Below are 22,055 nucleotides of genomic sequence, written 5' to 3'. Positions count from 1 at the left end.
TCTTTTTCTTCAAATTTTTCAATAAGGTATCTCTTTCGCTCATTTAAACACATATAGTTAAATGTAATTATATATATTGTTTACAATAAGTAACATTGATGCGCAACTATAACACCCTGTAAATTTTAAAACCATATTTCTAGAATTAAAATTGAAAATAATAAAAAAGTTTTTGTTTTGTTTATTTTAAATTGTTTTTGATTACCTGCAAAAAAGTACAATAAATATTAAAATATGACAATAATAAATTGGGCTAAATAAAACATTTTGCGCCAAATATTTTCTTTTATTCTTTCCGATTAATTCTTTTTACAATTTTAGGAACCCCTAGTACTTAAATAAATGAAGAAAACTATTTAACAAAAATTAATAAATTTAAAATATGTTCAACTTAAAAAAATGAATTATTTTCTGTCAATTCAGTGTCGTAAACGCAACAGTGTTTCATTTGAAATAATTTTTGGCTAAAAACTTAAAACTAATATTTATAAACAGAAAATTAGTTAAGAAATTTTTGTACAAGAAATGAATCTAAAATAAACAATTTCTTCTGTGGCACATACGTTTTGTTTTTCTCTCTTTTTGTTTCCATTTAGTTACTAAATATTTCCTTTGTCAACTTATACCTAATAACATTTTGCTTCTGTAAGACTTACATAATTGAGAAATTGATTTATTTACTTTTATCATTCCAAACAAATGCTTTCGATCTGCCTTTACATAATGCGCTGAGGGAGTTGCGGGAAATGATGCAATTAAACAAATTAACAGCCGTAAATTACGTCTGTTGGTTTGGTAAATTGCGTTATTTCCCGCAACTCACTGACTCTATGTAATCAAGCTTTTTCGCATTGTTTCAATTATCAGGAACTCTATTTTCAAAAATGTGTGAAATTTTAACTCAAGAAAATTTGAAATGGATTTTAGAATTTTCAAAAGAGAAGTGGGCCATGATGATGAGAAGACACCAGAATCCGTTTTTTCAATACACGAGAGATGAAACTCCCTGTAATGTGATGTTATATTTCAAACATAAAACGGGAATCACATATACCAGGGAGATGTATCTCTTTCATATTGATACTTCCGGACCACTTCGTTATTTTTATGATTCATTTTCAATGGAGAATGATCCTTCTTGATTCGAAAATTCACAATGAAACTTATTTTTTCGAGTGAAATAATCAAAGAGTAATGTCACTGATAATTTAAAAATAGGGTCCCCTCTTTGGATGGTACTGAACACTCAACAATTTGTCCTTTTTTGAGTTATTTACAATCTTTTTTTCATTAAATTATGCTATAGAATACAAGGGATATTTTAATTTAGATTATTTACAATATTTTCATACTTTGATTCTAATTGAGTTTTGATGAGGCATTGATAATGTTTCAGGTAGTTATTGGATTTTGAGCCAGTCGTGGTTTCAATTTTTTTTTTTTTTCAATTGAAAACAAACGGAAGATAAAATCGGAAATAATATTTAACATCTAACAGATTCGAAAAATTGCACTTCTCTGCCACGATTTGCATACACAAACTTTATGTTGGAACGGAAAGCATCGCTCATAGAAGAGTATATTTACAATTGCTTTACAACTCAAACCATTTCAAATTATCCTCAATTTACCGCCAACATTAAAAAAGAGGAGAACCTTGTACGTACAATGAAATGTTACAAAGAAAAAGTGCCCTAGTTGTGGTCGTAAAACTTAAACGTATGCAAAAAAAGAAATCCAAAAAGAGAAAAAAAAATAATTTGCAAATATTCAAGGACGAAAATATGCAATAAAAATGTGAAAACAGGGAAATGATTTAACTAGAACAATTTTTCCTTTTGTTGGTTGTGTGCTACACATTCATCTTTTGCAATTTGAATTCGTATACATGGGTTTGCGTTATACGATCAAGAGTATATATATTTTGAAATGAAGTGAAACGAATATACACAACTGTTGAATCTCAATTTTTAAAATGTTTTTTACCAGAAGATGATTTCCAGGTATAGTACGAATGGTTGAAAGTAATATTTAAAGAAACATCCAAGTAAATGCGAAAGGCACGAAAGGAAAAAAAAATTGTTAAGATAAATGATTGGGATCTCATGGCGTCGAATTACAAAAATTTAAGAAAAAAAATCTGCCTTTGTGTGGGATGACCGGATCGCAGCAGGAGATCACTAGGAAAAGATGCAGAATATTGCATTATACAATGCATATGATGCTATAGTTTGCTGTTATGTATACTTGATTACGAATATATATAGCTCTTATGCTGCAATTATAATGGAAAGTTCAGGCAATGGCATGCAACGTATATATACATAAGAGAGAAATAAATCTGGAAGAAATGTAGGAAAAATAAACTGAAGATTATGCATCCATGATAATGAATTTTGAAATGATCTTCTCCGGATTATCGACAAAAATGAAACATCTCAACCGATCGCCCAGCAATAAACCGTAACCATTTAACGCGTTATATATACATTCAAAGGATAAGTACGACGAGAAAATTACCATTGGAATCGAAATTTATTTATAAAAATTTTGTGACAAAAAGACAAGGAAGTATAAATGCCAAAAAGGGATTATACAAAACATTCGTACGCATTCATAACTGTTTCTATTCATATACGTGTATCCATATATATAAATATATATATGGGCCGTGCATATGATACAATACACATCGTAATGTTATATCACATTTTACATATGGCCATTCAATTATGTGAGGAAGGGACAATGGCTAGACGCATATGGAAAGGGTCGAACGCACCGTTTTTATTGTGTACATCAGCTATGTGTGTATTTATGGGGTTCGGTTTAACGGTTGGTCCGTTTTTGGGTTATTTAGATGCATTGGCATAAAAGCGACGTTTTTCTTCTTGTCTCTCCTCTCTACTACAATCTTTGTTACCCTTGCTTTTTTTTAACCCATGGGGACTATCCGACTATTTTATAAGGTTAAATGTTTAGAGGAATTCAATGGGAAATCTTTTTTTTTTCTTATTTTCTGGAATTTTTATGTGCGTGTACCTATAGCCAATGTCTTTGAATTGCTGGCTATTATTTAGATTTCGGACGAACACCTTTGTGTTTATTAAAGATTGTAATATTTTTGGAAACAAATTGAATGATGTGATGTTATATGTTATTGTTGTTGAATTATGGTAGACACGTTTGAGTGAGCATCTTTATATATTATTATTTATAAATAAATGATCGCACTGATACAAAATCCAATAAGTTGCACAATCATTATCATGTTTATCTCTCGAATTTCTATTGTGAGGAACTTGTATACCATTACAAAAATTCCCGTACAAATTACGAAACTAAATTAAAAACAAAAAATTTTTTCCTTTAAATTCTTTTTTTTTCAACGAAAATTATTCATATTCCCTGCTGATAGATTAGTTTATTTAGTTTAATTTAGTTTTTATCCTTTTAATTTTTATAATTTTTTTTTTATGTTGAGGAAATCAATTTTGATTTTCTTTTTCGTATAAATAGGTTTTTTCGATTTTTTTTATTATATTTTTGACTCTGTAGTTATATAGTTATGGCATCGATATATCAATAAATTTACGATCAGTTTTTTATTCCATCCATGTTCCACTCTTAAATATTTCTCAATTTTTCCATTTTTTTTTTTTTATATTTCTTTGTATTACGTTAACATTATAGTGATTTTCATATAAATTTCAAATTTATTTTACATATTCTCTGGTCTCAGCATTCAAATCTGCAGAAGAAAATGGCGAATGTTAAAGCCATTCCACTTCCTATTCTGTTAACAGTTTTAAAGACAAAATGAAGAAGATCAATCGGATAGTAATAATGTTAATGAAATTCCTCCGATGGCACCAATGACACCAAAGGTTCTGATGGCACCAATGGTACAGATGGACCAATGGTACCAATGACACCAATGGTACCGATAACACCAATGGTACCGATAACACCAATGGTAACGACCACAGTATCTATTTTCCAAGAGTGGCGAATCGATGTCACAGCCCCGGGGTTAATTACAAACCGAAATTCCATACAAGTTAGAAAAGAAACAATCGGATAAATGCCCAGAAAACGTTCTGACACTCTATGTTGCCTGTACTCGATTCCCCCTTCGAATTTCGATCGATTTAGCTAATTCGTATACTAAGAAGCAGCTGCATGTTTCAAATGAAAATTGCATCTGATTAACTTTTCACTACTTCGGTTCTCGTGTGCCACATTCCCCCGATTCATTTTCGAATATTCTTCAACCCATTCACACAATTATTTTAAATTTTTTTATTTGGTAAAATCTCTAAATTTACGGAATATTTGGTCGTTTATGTGCTTTATACCTACTCTGTCTCTGTTTGATGTACAACGTTGCTGCATCGTCCAAATCATCCAAATCGTCGTCGTGCGACAGATTGGATCGGGGCGAATGCATACTTAAATCTTCTGGTTCGGTTTGTTCGGGAAGCACAGTAGGTAAATGAGGTATTTGGGCTGGCATTCGTAGTATTCGTCTAACGTCATGCGACTTACGATTTCGTTTCTCTAAATCATGTCCATCATCGAGTTTCAAATCCATCGGACTGTCCAGTGAATATTGAAGTTTTGTCAGGTCCATTGACAGGTCGCTGGCATCACTTGACTTATTATCGGACAGCGACATTGACGGGCTTAGGATAGGTGTTGTAGGACTAGTAATTCCACATTTATGGTGTACCAAATGGTGGCGTCGCCGGAATCGGGCTTGACACCGGTCACAATGGAATGGTTTTTCCCCGTTGTGTATTAGAATATGCGATTTCAGTTGATTTGTGTCGGAGAATTTAGCCTTGCATATTTCGCACGTGTACGGACGTTCGCCTGTGTGCACGCGTAAATGTCTGCGTAGGTTGGCCACTTGCACAAAATGTCGATCGCAATGACTGCAGTGATACGGTTTCTCGCCGGTATGTAGACGCATATGGGTCTTCAGATGATGGTCCCGTGTGAAGCGTTTCTGGCATTCGGGACACTTGAATGGTTTCTCGCCGGTGTGTGTTCGTTCGTGATTTTGCAGGACGTGCTTGTAGCCGAAGGATCGTGAACAAATGTTGCATGTAAAACACTTGTCGCGGGTCGGATCTTTTGTCGATGTTGGAGGCGGGTTATCAATGGATCCATTCGATTGTGGTGATGAACCGGATGTTGGTGGACTGATTGGTCCGGGCATCATATGGTCGTGGGTCAGTGGCAAGTCCAGTGACGTTAATGGTGGCGTCACAGATTCCTTTTTGATGCTAACAGTTTTCCGTTTCGCTGCTTTCTTTGGTAAAACTTCGGTTGTCGTTGAAACTATATTGTTGTTATTGTTGATTTTCTTAACACTTTTAACACTTAGTGCTGGTGATATCGGAGAAATTGGTGGCGATGCAGTACTGGTCGGCGATGGCCATGAACCGAGAAAGGCTGGATGATGAGGAAAATAATTTGTGGCCGATGCAGCCAATGATGCTCGCATCGACATTGGTAACTGAGCAGCCATGAGTGCTGCTGCATTCCGATTAGCAGCCATCAATTGCATATTCATTGCCGGCGTATTACCTGAGAATAGTCGGGCATACATCGATGCAGCATCGTTGGTCATGGGAGGTGACAGGGACATCCGGATGTCCTCTTCGTGTTTCATTGTGGCTAAGGCCGCTGCTATGCCTGCAAATAGAAGAGAGAAAATTTTAATTTAATTTTTGATTGAATTATGACAAATGAAATGTGGAGGAAGAAATGAAATCGAAATCGATATCGGAAACATATCAGTCCATAATAACCAGTCAATAATGGGGGAATAAAGAAAATTGTGCTTTGATACTCTTTCTATAACCCGAGTTCCACACACATTGAATTGTGAGCGAATATAAAAAAAAATGTTACCATGACACGAGCAGCTAATGTACCCAGCGGGACAATTTGCTGCATAGAAAATTTGAAAAGCTCCGCGGGCGATGATTGGTACCTACCATAAAAAAAATTGGTGGTTCGCTTCACAAATTCCATATGTGTATTTCACTTTGGGTTTTTTTTTTTATATTCGGATAAGCTACCCCAATCGACAAAAAAGTCATAGGTGTAAGAAATCTATATCAGTTACGTATGTATATAATTTCAAAATTGAATTGAATTGCTCGCGGGTGGACTTTTTCAACTTACAAATACTTTGTGTTTTTTTTTTCACATATATGACGAAAAAAAATGTTTGTCGTTTTGGACTTAGACGTATAAATTCGGGTTGCCAATGTACTTTATTTTATTTTCTCTTTTATTTCATCAGAAAAAGAGATATTCTTGTGTACCTAAAAATATAAATAAATCATCCTTTAAGGTACATTTTATTTGTATTGTCAACTCAATATTTTTTTTTCTTGAAGAAGAAAAAGGCAATAGATCAAAAGTGTGCACATCGACGATGGAATAGAGAGAAGAAGAAGAAAAAAAACCCATCATCATTCAATATTATTATTTGTTTTCGATAACATTATTTTTGTCTTTTCTTGCACAAGGACTCCACTAGCAACGCTAAAGATTTATCTCTGTATACCTATCAATTGGAAATGATATCTTCGATATTATATACACTGCTCATGCAATCAAGGGTTCGAGATGTCGTTTTTTTCTGTATTGTTAGAATTTATAAATTTTTCTCGAATGAACGGATTCATACAGTCACACATTATGGTTATTATTTGATTTTACAGGGTTATATATACGGTGGAATTGTTAAAAATTGTGAAAAAAAGCTTTAAAGAAAGAAGAAAAAAAGATGTAAAAATGGAACAAATTGTAGGAGATTCTTATAGCGTTAAGCGTTACACATTATTGGAATAGTAACAATGGAATTCTGGTAAATGTGATTTATAAAAAAAATGTTTCAATAAACGTAATTGACCGTAGAATCAATAAATTATCCCTCTTCAGTTCTTCGTTCAGTTACTGCGATACTGTCATCCCACAATGTTGCTCTTTAGAAGCCCTTATCTGATTCATTGTACAGAATTTGTTATCATTCTGGAAACAGCAGGCATTTCGTTTTATAACCTGCACTTTATGCTTAATTTATATGATACAAAATCTTGTACTTCATTTTTTTAAACATTTACATTAAAGGAGTTTTGAACACATGACTCAGAAGGAGAAATAGTTTTTGGTTGCGTAATATCAGCAACATATAATCTGCCATTTCTAATGTCTAATTTATTTGTTACAAAATCTTGTACTTCATTTTTTTAAACATTTACATTAGAAGATTCTTTAACGCATTTCTTGTAGAGAGGAATAGTTCTTGGTTGCGTAACAATTATTACATTTTAGTGAGGACAATCATTTTTATAGAAAAACTTCATCTGAATACGGCAGAAATTCTTTTCACTCAATACAGAGTTATTCATCGACAGATTTTTGTGTCAATTTTAATTCGCTCTCATCTCCATCACTTGCATTCATTTCATTGTTTTCTCCACGCTACACACACGCTGTACTCAAAATCCTTATCGTTTTACAGTACATTTACATAGAAGAAATTACATTCTAAAAACACCTTTTTACAACACATCATCCTCTCGTAACGCGACGTATTAACATCAATCGCTATCGCTCATCCTTTAGCATCTGAATGAATTGATATGGAGTCATAAGAATGTAATCGAATGGCCATAAAAGAAGCAAACAGTTGAAAATGAAGAAGTAAAATCAAACTATAGCAACAAGCTATACACTCCAGTGTGCCGATTGCCGATTTAGTAGAGATGCTCCTTTTTGCGTTTGCGATGTTGTGTGTATAAAGAACCAATATTTTCTTAAATATGTACATATACTCTGTAACATCAGGAAGAAGCGAAAAAAAAACCGAAAGAAAAAAAATAAAGAAAAACGTGGAAAAGCATAACCGAAAACCCATTCAATATCAAAACCAAAACATATATGTTTGTACTCTGGTGTATAAGATGACTGGTGGATTTTCTTCCATCAGTGTCTGTACGGCATTATATGTTCAAATGTGCTCCGAGTATAAAACGGAAAATAAACATACAAGAACATGTGGATTTTTGGAAATATTTAGGATGTGTAGGAAAAACGCTTGAAGGATTTGATGCTGTTCAGCGTGGTGATACACACATCTTACATAATATAACGGAGAAGACGGTATACCTAATACGCTATATGTATATAAACGCATTATTCAATGTAAATATCTTATGTAGTCGAGACAGCTGAATTGCCATTATAGTTGTCTGTTGCTGTTGCTGTTCATATATTTGTACGTACATATATACAACACATGCCGTTGATACGGCACAAATTGAGCGCAAAATGTATATGAACGTGATATGCTACATATGTATGACGACATCACCATAACCGATAACAACATATGTGAATATTCATGTTTTTGACTTTTCGTACCTACATTATGCATATAAAATACGGACGTACGGTAAAAGATTGGTTTTCTTCCGTCTTAGGATTATTATTGTTGTTTTTGTCACAAGTATAGTGCGGCGTGGTGGTGTTTCCTCTCACTCTGTTGATTCGTTTTTGGATTTTTGTTGTTGTTGGAATTTTACGATTGTACAATGATATGTTTAGCTTCCTGTTTCAGAGTTAATGTGGTTGGGTTAAAAATGAATTTCGATATCCACTTCTATTTTTGGTGAGTGTTATGCTTTTTCGTTGACCACAAAATTTGTAGACAAAACAGTAATTTTTTGACAATTTTTTTTTTATTAAGTTACGAATGTTAACAGTGAGTATACGACGACGTTAAAGAATTTTATCGCCTACGGAAATCAAGTGCTTGAAACTGTGTTTGCGAGCATTTTTTTTATATTTTCTGTCATGGGAATTATTTTTGTAGGGTCTAAGCACTGATAAAACGTTGTTGATTTCGCATCGGAAATATTTGTAGGTCTTTGGTTTATCTGAATCGGAGGTACAAGGATTAATTTTTAAGCAAATGGGTTAAGTTGATGCATAAACAACGAAAAATGCATTAACGAGAAACGGATTAACGAAAACTCAAATACAAAGAAATTGTGGTTACACACGATACACACATTCGATTTGTGGTCTTTAATAAGTAACCGGAAATTACAGTTGCAGCTCCGGCTTACTGCAACTATTACTAGCGATTCTGGTTTTTTTGCTGTTTGCGCTGTGAAAGGTAGATTCACAGTAAAATGCCGTAGGTGGCCATATGTTTTGCTCGTTGTTTTAAATCACAACCAGTTTAGATTTACAGTTTACCATGACTCATTAAATACGTACTGATTGCAATCAATTACACCTTTTTAATGTAATCATTAGAAGCGGGGTTCCCTATTCCAATTTTAATTTAATTTAATGTCTACTGAAATGTGTGTACCTCATCTTTCGTTTCATAAAATTGAAATGTTAATTGATTAATGAATATCCCACCGAAACAAAAAGCAAATTTACCTAAGCCAAACCACCCCTTTTATTTCTCGACTTTTACAATTCAAATTTTCCGTTGACTACAAAAATGGTATTACGACCAAACACAATAAACCGACAGAAAGAACACCCATCCATAGCCATCTTCAAATGCAAATACCTTTAACAAAATTACACGGCAATTAATGTCGAAAAGGAAAACCCTAAGTAATTTCATAAACTAATTAATATCCTCCCAGTATGTACACAGTAATTAAACTCAACAAACACTTCCCATCATTTTCGCTTCGCCTCTCACACTTTTCCTCCTGTACAAATTTTTATTTTACTCTTATCCTTCTATCCTTCTATAGATAGAATTATCTTTTCTTTTATTTTTGACGGCGGCCATTTTTATTTTTCTTTACTTTTTTTTGGAGGAATTGATGATGATTCTGCTGCGTTAAAGCTACTTTCTTCCTTACGCAACCAGCAAAATAATAATTTTTCCTACAGCTCTTTTTTCTATATAGTCTTCTGTACTATAATGTGTTCTTAGCTAAGACACCGATGCCACACCATAACTGAGTGACTTGGAGTACTCCCGGTGTCGGGTGGGTTGAGTGTGGGTGGTTGAAAGAGTGAAATACAGAAAGAAAAAAAAAATTCAGAAATGATGATGGAAAAGAAGGGGTGACTAACTAAGTAAACGGAAGGGTAGAATTTCGCGGGCCATACTCGGCACAAAAATATATCCCTAGATATATCTGTACGTTTATAAATACGTAGTCAACGGCGTATATACATTATACATGTACCACGTTTATAATGTTGGATAATGTAAGATGTACAAAGAAAAAGTGATTTTTTTCCTCCGTTGTAGCTTTATGAGTTATGTATTTAAAAAAAAAAGCGAGGCATTCAGTTTCAGAGCGAAAATTTATACATATTTTGGACGTGCAGAGAAGAAGGTAAAATGAAAACTTTTTCGGTAACTTATTGGTTCGTGGGTATGCGTGGAAATTATTATTTATTCTGGAAACATGGTCAAAATTAAGCAAAGTCTACAACAAATGTTTCCATAAACCATAATTTGCTTAACAAAAAAATAAAATAAAAATTTACTACGTTGAAGTAAGGTCTAATCAACGTGTATGATGATGATGATGTATATGACTTCAACATATCAGGATTAAGTTCCGGGAAGCCTTTCAAATTCATGAAGTCGCCGAATAACGAGCGTTAATATTGATTAAAAAGACGAAAAGAAAATTCACCCAAGTTAAGTGCAGTGCATGGCGCACCTATTATACCCAACAAATACTACAATGAAGTGAATGTCTTATGGTATACTGACAATGTTCTCATTTTCTTGTAAATAATCTCCTTCTTCATTTTCCGTAATTTTCCCTTTCACATTACTCTTTACGTATCGTGTGGTGTATTTTCTACAGTTATCTGTTGATGTTGATTATACAGTGTACGTACGGTACGTACTAAATTTAAAATAAAAGAGCATCTCTATATCATCGTTAAATGAAATGCTCGCATAAACACTTCCTTCTGATACAGAAGATGTGCTTCAAGTCTTGGAAATGTTTTATTTTCTCAACAAATTTCTGGTCAAGTGAATTATAATCAGAAAAAGAAAATCAACAATGATTAGAACGTGTAAATAAATGAAATTGTAAATTGAGTTATATATTCACTTAGTCCAACATATTTGATGTTACACTACTTGCATTGCTATCAGCGAGTGCTTTCAATGTGATTGGTTTCCCGGAATCACTTCTTTCATAATGATAAAATATTGGGCGAATACAGTCACATTCATTCGAACGAATTATAGTAAGGCTTGTGATTCAGATATGATAATTATTGGCATGAATGGGCAATGATTAAAATTGTATATGGTCAGTGGTCAGTACAATAATTTTACAATTTCAACCTCACTATGAGTGTTTTATCAAAAACACCAAGTGAAAATAGTCTAAGAATCTAAATTTCTCATAACATTCTAGAGATAAATTGACGAAAAGATGAAGTTCTCTTTTAGCAATAAGACGATTAACTAATGAGACGATTAATTACTGAGATGATCTCTAATTAATTTGCATCCATGGAGGAACATCATCCACCCACTGTTATTGAATGACAAAATCTAATTTTTGATTCTTTGAATGAATTGAAAATATTTTTTAACTTAACAATTAAACAAACTCGAAAATCTTAGGACGTAAGTTAAATACCAACTTAAATTGAAATTGCATAAGTTAATCATAAATCATCTCACCTCTTGCTGTTTGAGCATCTTGTAGCATCGACAAAGCCATAGTATGGTCAAAGACCGGTGATTGTCCGTTATTATTCACTTTTGAGATTTAATTTAAATTAGCAACGGAAATTATTGCAAATATATATTTCCCACACATTTGATTCGGTACGTTAAAACGGCACAATTTCTGTTTTAATTAATTGCATAAGTCCAGCATATAAACAAATCAAAACAAGACGTCACCGCACGAAAACAAGTTGAATAAGAAAGAGTTTTTCCTTTTTCTTTTATTTATTTTTAAATTGAATTGAATGGTTAAAAATTTGAAAGGATTCGTGTTCCCAAAAAAAAAACCCGAACGATTCACTTAATGTTTTTCTTTTGTTTTGTTATTTTTCGAATAAATTTCTAATTCAAGTGAATTTTTAAACTTAACTTTGTGGATGCCGATTCGCGAATGAATAAATTCCAACCGCTCGCGATCGTATGTACTATCCCATTCAACGTGCGATACAGTTCTAAAAAAGTATTTCAAACCATGTACATACGACGATATCGCAACACCGAAAAGGAAAATAAAAACTAGAAAAACAACACACAGCTATAAAAATGTGTCTGTGTGTATGTGGATGTGTACGTTCGCTGACCTAGTCAATATTTTCTTTCCAATAGTCAACACTGAACCAAAGCAAAATGCAAAACATTTTTATGCGCGAGATTGCTTCTTTGAATGGATATATGGATGATGTGTTGTTTTTTTTTTGCTGTGATGTCGTTCTTTCTCTGTTCCACAGCCTCAGCCGTGCTGCCATCGACTGTATAGCTATAGAACAAATCGGTGATGGTGTTGGTGTTATAGTTACCGTGGTGTGGTGGGGATATATGTTTGCCACTTGGCTCCTTTTTATAAAATAATACATAATTGCGGAAGAGTGAGAGTGTTCTGGACAAGGTACTCGGCAATTTTTCTTATTTAGGCTTAAGGCTGCTGTGTACAACATTAAAAAGTGGTGAAAATGTTCGTGTATATGTAAATTTGGTCCTTTTTGATTTATTTTCGCTTTTAATATTTTAATTGCTTTGCTTGAAAGACAAATTTTTTTTTGAAGATTTTTTTTTCACTTCGTCCTCTGAACTAATTTTTTTTTTCTTTGAAAGCAAATTTTACTTAGATATAATATGACTTTGTCAATTTCATGGGAATGGAATATAATTACTGTCGGATTAACTTTGTTAACTCGAGCCAATAAGTAATAGATGATTTTGTGATCATTATTTTGAAACGGTCTGTCATCTGTTATAGCCATCGACGATAAAAATTAATATGTTCAAATGAATGAAGTAAAAGATTTTCATCGAAAGTACAATTGGATACTTTAAAGATAAACAGTAAATTGCACTTTATAGTGGATTATGTCCTTGTTTGGAAATTTATATTTTGCCAAGTGTGGCGTTTGCAGCTCGAGCCGAAGGCGAGATATGTAACCACTCAAAGCAGAACAAGAAGCTCCAAACAATTACGTTTTTTACTCACTAATACCCCAAGAATAGTACATTACTTATCAATTGGACAAATGATGGAAATGGTACTTATTGTGTGAAATTTGCCGTTGGAGGCGTAGCCGAGGTCGGTAAACACACAAGAAATACCATTTCTATTATTTACCACATTGTCAAGAAAGGTATTTTATTCAAAAACTTGAGGTAAAGTTTGGCTCCGTGTAGTAAAGTTAACTTTACGTTTTTGAATAAATGTAATAAATGTTTGTATTTACATGTAAGCAGGTGGTAAAGTTCACTTTACTGCACTACTTGTCTCTTAGCTCTCACAATTGAATTATCAAAACAACAAATTTACAAACAAGTGCGTAAAGTAATATAATAATTATGTCACGATACTTACTAATAAGACTTTCAAAAACAATATTAGCATTTCAAATACACTTTCTCATCTTTATTCAAAAGGAACATTTCTGGTACAGTCTTATGTAGAACTAGATCATTGACTCAGATTTCTTTTTCTGTTTTTTTTTTGTCGTATCTCTACCAAGTCTTACGAAAAGAACAAGTACATCCTTTCACTTTAGACGGACATCTCTTGTGCATGTCATAAAGGTCTCTGCAAAAAGGGACGATAAAGAATCTTTACTTTAGCGACGACGCATCGAGAAAACGTTTCACAAATTTGCATAAATATTTGCTTTTTACTGTGAATCGGTCATACCGTGTCCAATAAATTCGTAAAATACTTTTTCTGCTCTAATTTTACCTGATAAATTGGAATATCTTCATATATTGTTCAATTGTATATCTAGTTATGAGTAATTGCACGAAATGAGTCCGACAGAAAAGTTGTGTTCAAACGCTATTCTCACACACCGCCTTTCATATAATTATATTGAACACGTTTATGATATGTAGGGGCGTTTTGTTTATATTGAACTAGTGACCATACAAAGAGCTAATCCCTCTTGTTTGCAGGCAAATTTGCTTTACTTTAAATGATTTGCATGATTTTTTCGTTCTTCATATTTTTGAACCCGTATCCTTCAATATAACATGAACATTTTGCAAAAGTTGTAAAATTTTGGTTTTATGATTTGTTTATACTTGCAATTATTGAAAGGATACTATTTACCCATTGTAGCCATTGTAAAACAAATAGGATTCATTTTCGCTCTCAGCATGGATCTTTTATTGGCTTTGTGAATGTTAGCCTGGTTACACTTATCTCAGTTCGGCTGTAGCATAAATTTTACTCGATCTTACAAGTATGCTTCAAACATATGGTTATTTTAAAGGCAATGAGGATCTGTTAGCGACAACGATTAAAATAATTAAAGCATCAGCTGTGACATGCATCATTCACAAATTACGCACTTAAGGAAGGGAAGGAAGTTCTCGAAGAGTGAATACATGGTATAGATATGTTTGCATACACAGGGGAAGAGCTATTAAGTATTTTCTGCTTGACTAATTTGCGAATGAATTAGAATTTAGTTATGCCAGGGGAATGTTGAAATTAGTGAAGTAAAAGATTTGTTGAGTCTATAATTATTCTGATGAGTTTTTTTCCTTTCTCCGAAAGGTTGAATAGTCAGTGTAAGCCAGGGCTAAATTAGAGAATTTTAATTCTAAAAATTTCAAATGATTCCGGAAAAAATTCAGGATTTTTTCGGAACTTTCAGACTCTTTCAAATTTTAAATTCCCTTAACTAAGCCCTGGCCTAAGGTTAACTCACTATTTATTTTATAAAGAGTAACTATATATCAGAAAGAAGTACAAGACATGCCGGACCGACATACCGCAACATCGAGTTTTGAAAAAGCCATTCATATCACAACTAGTTAAAATTGTGCCTAACTCGTCGTACAAAAAATACATTAATTTGTATTGCTGGTAAACGGATACTCGAAATTATTTTGAAATACATTTAACTATAACCACACAGCTAATTAGAATCATGATCATGACATTGAAAGTACAACATTCTGTTTCTAATTTAAAACCATTGCATGCATGCATTTATTTAAGTGAAATACTAGTTTTTAGATAGGTAAATGGTAATTAAAATATTATTCCGAAAAATTAATCTATCTGTAGGCATTATGGCTTAAAATATACAAAGTGTAGTGATTAACGCTATCAACTGCAGACATTTGATATGCGCATCGTTTTACATACATACACGCAAAGTAAAAATTTATATTAAAATGTGAGTACATGAAATTTAATGTTCTTTTCAGAGTTAAATGTAATTTTTATCAATTTTAAATATTTATTTTTGTCAGTTAAATGCACAATATTTTCTTATCAACCTTTAACATTCAATTTAGTTTTCAGTTTTTGAATTATTTTAAATGGCATACATAAAGTAGCAGAAATATATATATATAAAAGTATTTAAGAGATGAACTTGAACTTAGGAAAAATGAGGTCTAACATAACATCAATTACGTGGCTAGCCGGGTATTTGAGATTATTCAAAAAATTCAGTTGACAACATTTCATTTTTGGTAATTTAAGTGTATTTTAACGATATGTTGTTGGACTACTCGTTTGGAGGAATCCAATTGTTTTAGAATTGATAAAGCCGACTTGGACTGTGACGCAAAGATTGATTTTATTCAATTTCTTGTTCTTGAAAGATTGAAAATCGATGTTCATACAACCGAGTTTGGTTGAGATAATACTTGACATCGTGTTTCATTTTTTGCTTTTTTCTTAAAAGGCGTGACGAAAGTTTTACATTTCGACACTGAATTACATTCAGTGATTAGGAGCCATTCAAATAGTACGTGGGCTTTCTTTGACCGCTTTTTGAAAATCAATTTTAAATTGAAACCGAGACGTAAGAACCTTCTTTATGTGTCCTTATAACAATATCAGAGTAAGTTTTCCTTAAATGACATCTTCCTAGTTTTGGTTTTCACTCCAAATAACTTCAGTCAGAAATTTGTGATACATTTCAAAGGATCAAGGATACAAGCTCATTACGATTTGCAGTCATACAATTTTACTCTGACAAAAATTACTACCACGACGGACGTACGTACTAAATACGTTGTTCAAACTTGATATCGATATATGGACGAATTTTGAACAACTTGCTTTGCAAAAGTTTAAAATAAAAATTATGTTTTTTTATGAACTGCGCCCTAGCCCACTGGCGCGTGTGTACTATTTGAACGACCCCTTCACTATTCTTTAGTTAAATTGAGTTTGACTAAAACTTAAAGTTTTATAACGCAGGTCAGAAAACAGCCATTTTCTTCCCTTCTTTAAAAATTCGAAAACCTTTACCTCAGGAACAAGTGTGAAATTGCATTTTCCACAAACAACAGCCTCAAAATACCATATGTTTTCCTCTCGGTTAACAAATAACTACTCCCACTACCTCAGCGACTTTTATTTATAATTTTGAACGACAATAATTAATCATGTAAAATATCTGAAAAAGTATGGAAGCTTGAAGGATGTGCTTAATTTTGCCGTCTGTTAAGTTTGATTGTAATTCATAGTTTTAGCTCTTGCTACAACGCGAGGTTACGAGCTTCTTTCGAACGCTTTAACATTGTGGAATTTCCAATTGACAAATTAACATATTTTGTTGAAAATCAAGGACCCGACAAACAGTTTTCTAACAGTTTTGGTTAAAAGCAACGAAATTTATGTACGGAAATAGTTATTTATGCCACCGAGTGATAAATGCTTTTTTAGCAGGTATTTTAAGGCCAAACCTTTTATAAAAGATTGGTGTTAAATAATAACTTAATCCGTTACTCCATTTGTTCTAAGTACCGCGGATCGCCTAGTGTTAGATACAAAATCTTTGAGTCCTTTAAAACTACTGAAAATTTCAATATTTAACACCTTTGTTACCGGAGATTAAGGTAATGTTTTATCTGTCGTTGCTGTCAGTCTGATAGAGTATTTTAAAAAGTGGAAGGTTCAGTGACCTTCGCGAGCCAAAAATGTGCTCAAACAATGAATTAAAACGTAAATGAGTTCTCAGAAAGCTATTAGAGTTCTTCTAACGTAAATACTCTGTAGAAATGTCCTAAATGAGAATAACAAATTAAATAAATTGTGAACAAAATTTGCAATCATGATCGTTTTAGTAACGGTCTTCATTATTCAGACCGTCGGTTTGAATTGAATACAATTTTCTAAGCAGAGATACAACGAATCATGCAAAGATGTTTAAGAATTGAATACAATTTTTGCATTGCACACAACCCCATAAAACCCGACATAAAAAAAACCCTAAAAACGTAGAGCAAAAAATATTTATTTCACTTTTAACCTGAAAAAAAAAACTTTCGACAATAATAGAAGACAAATTAAAAATATGTCCTACATAAATTTGCATGTCGAAATATCCTTGTGGTTGAATGAAAAAACCTACAACCTTTTCCAATATATAGAAATTCAATATAACACAATACACGACCACATAATATGTCATCATCATACACAAGTTACGTTATTCAAGTTTAACGTGTTCATTGAAAAATGTGTATGCACAAAATAAGAAATCAGTGGACATTTTCATATATTGAATACAATTCAATTTATATCGTTTATTCAGGTCTGGTTGTACTATACTTCTTTACGAACTCTTTTGAGGATTATTCACGGTTGGTATTATAATGTTTCTTAGGGCTAAAGGAATTGTGTCTGGCCGAAATAAAAACTTAAAGCAGTTGTATACAGTATAGAAACGTATTTGCTTGACAAAATATATATAGAAACGATGGCATAAGCAGCGTATAAATCAAGTTTTTTCTACGAAAAGATTTAGATTATTGTTAGCCATATCTCGATTTCGCTCTACGTAATTTTCTCTTTCTAACGTTTTTTTTTTCATTCTACTTCATTGTTACCAACAAATAAACTATCCGATCATCATCGATTCGACAAATAAAAAAGCACACAATTAGTTTCGCATTTATCACACTCCACACACAACTCAATAAAAATTTGTTACAATACAACAACAACAACAAAAAAGAGAATCCTTTCAACCCCATACTTGCGTTAATTTTTCCTCATACAGAAATAAATAACAAAAATCTCTTAAAATCACAACCCTCTCCATAAATGTGGGCAAATTGAAAAGCTATAACTCGTGCGCTTCATTGTTTGAACATAAAAAAGAAGAAATGTGAAAACTAACTGCGCTAAATTCGTACTGTCGACACTCCAGACCGACCAACTACAGTTTAACTAGATCAAAATGTTACGACCGAGGTGGTATACGTACGCACGTTTTATTTTTTCAAATTTATGGAATTTTCATCTCTCAAAAAAAAAAAAATTGTTAAAAACTCGTATTGTGTACGCACATGAAATGTCAAACAAAAGCAACGGATGATGGTTTTTTTTTATTCAGAAATAAGTTTTTTTTATAGAAAAAAGTTTCTGGTTGTTACCGCTCTGCGTAATAGTGTGTGATGTAGCAGCGCGCGACTTCATATAATGTATTATATAAGGGCACGCGTGATCCATAAAAAACACAGGCAAAACATTCATATGAGTCTGCGCAGGTGATGAATCTTATTTACCCCATAATATAAGGGTCTCTTTTTATTCAAAAAAATTTTTTTTGTTAAAAATGCGTTTTTTACAAAAAATTGAATATATTTTGCTTCTGTTCTCTTTAAAAAAAAAATCTACGAAAAAAACATGATTTTTGTATATTTGAGGGACGAGTATTTTGGAAATGCACAGCCACTCTCCGCTTTTGTGACAACAACAGTTTTCTAATCAATTACATCTGCGTTTATGTATATTGAACATGTATCGTTGAATTGCACTTGATGTGCGATTAAAATCAAATGGTTAGCAACTAGTATGTCCTTGTCCAAGTGGACTAGGCATGTCTGATTTGTTAGGAATGAATTTTCCTCAATAGTGTGTCGTGAATTCGTCAGTTTTAGAGAATTTCTTATGATTAAGGGAAAGTGATACCCTGGACATCCTGATAAAATTTGTTAGATGGATGCTAGGAATTTCGTGACCGCGAGACTCATACGTTTATATAGGCTAGGGTAGGAATCTCGCGCCTATAATTTTTTTTTAAATCTTCGTAATTTTAGAAATAGGTGCGAACTTCCAGAGAAATTAAAAATTTAAAATTAGTGCGAACTCAATGTAGAGTGTTTTCCGAGAAACTAATGGTCTCTGTAACAGGAATCTTTTTTATTCTTGGGATAGCGTTCTGTAAAAGGAAAATTTTCCATTATTGGGATACCTTTCTGTAAAAGATTTTTTTTCGAGTTCATCCCCATTTCCTATTTTCATTTTCTCAGAAAATACTCTACCTACATCGTGTTCATACACATTTCCAATTACTATTTTCTCGGAAAACACTCTAAATAGAGTTCGCAGCCATTTCCAAAATTACGAAGATTTGGAAAAAATGTATGGGTGCGAGATTCCTACCCTAGAGGAGGAGTCTTACTCTGTGCGAGTTTTAAAAGCTTCTTAAAAAACGGCCTTAGCCAAGCTATAAATTCTAATTTTCCATGAAGCAGATCGCTGACATTATAAAGGATGATTCCTCTAATTAACATCTAATTTTTTGCTGTCATACACTACAACGTCATTTACACCACAATCCGAGGCTTTAGAAAATTTAAAAAAAACGTCAGCTGGCTCTCCTTTCTGATATGTGGAGGACGGTTGTTAGGAATCTCGCACCGCGTCATTTACAATAATTCACTTTTTGACACATTTTGTATAAGGAAAATGTCACTTTGTGAGTTATTGTGAATGACGCTGCGCGAGATTCCTTAACACCTGGAGGGCGAATCTATTAAAGGATTAACATAGATAAATCAAAGTTCTTGCATTTTAATATGAACAATGAATTGTTGAATTATGGATTATGTCCAAAGTCTGAAATAGCAAGGATGAGTGGAACATGTTGACTCTACGCTACACGTAAATAATTGATTAGGTACTCGAATAATAATTCACAAATATTTAATTTCCAGAATCAATTTTTCAAAAATGAATCAGTTCATTAAGCGTACAAAATGATAACGCTTATGATTGTTGATTCAAAGTCAAGGAATGGAATTACACAATTTCCGAGATAAATTTGAAAGACAATTTATGAATATTTATTTTCGGTTGCAGTAAACAAAATTTTTACTTATACATGGCTCGGGGATTGTAAGGTACAGCAAAAAAAAATAAAAATAAATGGAGTGAATTTGTGCGACACTGTTTCACTTCACTCATTGATAAATCGAAATTATGTGTTTCAAAAATTCTTCGTAAAAATAATCGTGAGCCATTTCTGCACGTCGCAAAAATAAGTCCAATCTTTTAAATTTTATTTTGGAAATGCAAAGATCAAGGTCTGTCGCATAATATCAAGCATTCAGTTCATGCACCTCTTTTTTTGTGAATAATGCGTTGCCGGTCTTATCATAACTTTTTCATGCAACAAGTTTTTCTAGTGTTATCGATGTGACCTTTATTTGCCAAATAAATTGAATAAATAATGCAAAGTTATTTAATTTTTTTTGTGCGAGTTGTTTAGCTGACAATATGCACTTTGTATGTCTGTTGCGTGCGTAGACGTTTATTTTAGTAACAATCAAAGCACATGTTAAATGTTCTTATTTGGCTTTCTCACAAGACGTAGGGTTTATACGTTTTCAATATTCAAAAGAAATTTATGATGTCAAGTTCGTAGATGGATAGTATTGTAGTTGTGAGATATGAGTTGTTCTCCAAATTCTAGAATCGAATTGCTTAGAGCTTTTTAGCATAAGTTAGGAACAATTCTTCGTCTATCGTGAGTCGGAGACAAAGCTCATCTATTTATCTTTTCTCGACATCACGATAACGTCAGTAAGCATTAACTAGTGTGAAGCTTGCGGCTAGATCTCTCAAAATTGCCTGAAACATACCGAGCACACAGAACCGACACGTAAGTAAATACGTATATCATCTGCCATCGAGTACGACAACGAAAATAAGCAATGACGTCTGGCTAGTGTCCTTTCATATAGCGTAATGTATGTTAAAAATATTGAAGTGCCAGATTTTGCATCAAACTTCAGAAGATATTTTACCCAAATGAAGTAATAGATTGACTTTTTAAAGTTACGCATATTACTTCATAATCTTGTCTTATGTAAACATTGATGTTAAAACTAACGAAGGAAAAGATTCGATTTCAATCAATTGATGTTTAGAAAAAGAAAGTAACTGACACGAGAAATGTTGTAGTAATACGGTTAAAGTCTATTAAATTTAGATTCCTACAAAATTGATAAGGTGCGTTCAGAACGTGTAAACCAGTAGCATAACATTTATAGCATCTGCCATTTGCGCAATAAATTTATGACGACCGAAATAAGAGAATGAGGTCTGGCTAGAGTTCTTAATATAGCGACATGTACGATAAAAATATTGAAGTGATAGATTTTGCATCAAACTTTAGACGATATTTTACTTAAACAAATGAAGTAATAGATTTAATGACATTAAACTAAAGAAGGAAAAGATTTGACTTTAATTGGTTGATTTTTAGATCCAAAAAGTAACAGACACGACAAATGTTGTGGTAATACGGTTGAAGTCTATTAAATTTAGATTCCTACAAAATTGAAAAGGTGCGTTCATAACCTGTTTACCAGCAGAGCATCCATTTATAGCATTTGGCATTTTCGCAATAAATTTAGTCTCTCCAAATCTAACGTATTTTCATAAATGTTTCCTACAAATAAAATCGAATTGAATTTATTAAAACCCAATATACAGTAACGTATTGTGTGCGAGTAATACTTGCCATTTATCATGTCTCCAATTTTTTTTTTGTAC

The 22,055-nt window shown here is 32.8% G+C and overlaps 1 protein-coding gene across 1 annotated transcript; it reads right to left on the bottom strand.

Annotated features, from left to right (window-relative positions):
* Positions 1 to 1,447: 1,447 nt before the first annotated feature.
* Positions 1,448 to 12,529, bottom strand: LOC119066184 (protein krueppel). The gene is made up of 2 exons (XM_037168485.1): positions 11,729 to 12,529; positions 1,448 to 5,703 (listed from the first exon to the last, which is right to left on the bottom strand). Exons 1-2 carry the CDS (start codon positions 11,766 to 11,768, stop codon positions 4,325 to 4,327), a joined length of 1,419 nt encoding a protein of 472 aa, XP_037024380.1. The 5' UTR covers positions 11,769 to 12,529; the 3' UTR covers positions 1,448 to 4,324.
* Between the last annotated feature and the right edge of the window lie 9,526 nt (positions 12,530 to 22,055).

The sequence above is a fragment of the Bradysia coprophila genome, chromosome IV, assembly GCF_014529535.1.
Source record: "Bradysia coprophila strain Holo2 chromosome IV, BU_Bcop_v1, whole genome shotgun sequence".
In the NCBI taxonomy this organism is placed as follows: Eukaryota; Metazoa; Arthropoda; class Insecta; order Diptera; family Sciaridae; genus Bradysia; species Bradysia coprophila.
Note: the sequence above shows the minus strand (reverse complement) of the source record. Positions and strands in the feature narration are given on the sequence as shown.

Bases quoted from the DNA above. Each gene is read 5' to 3' on its own strand.
- LOC119066184 (XM_037168485.1), bottom strand. From the start codon at position 11,768: ATGGCTTTGTCGATGCTACAAGATGCTCAAACAGCAAGAG. The intron at 5,704-11,728 runs GTGAGATGATTT...TTCTATTTGCAG, and splicing joins AGATGCTCAAACAGCAAGAG to GCATAGCAGCGGCCTTAGCC.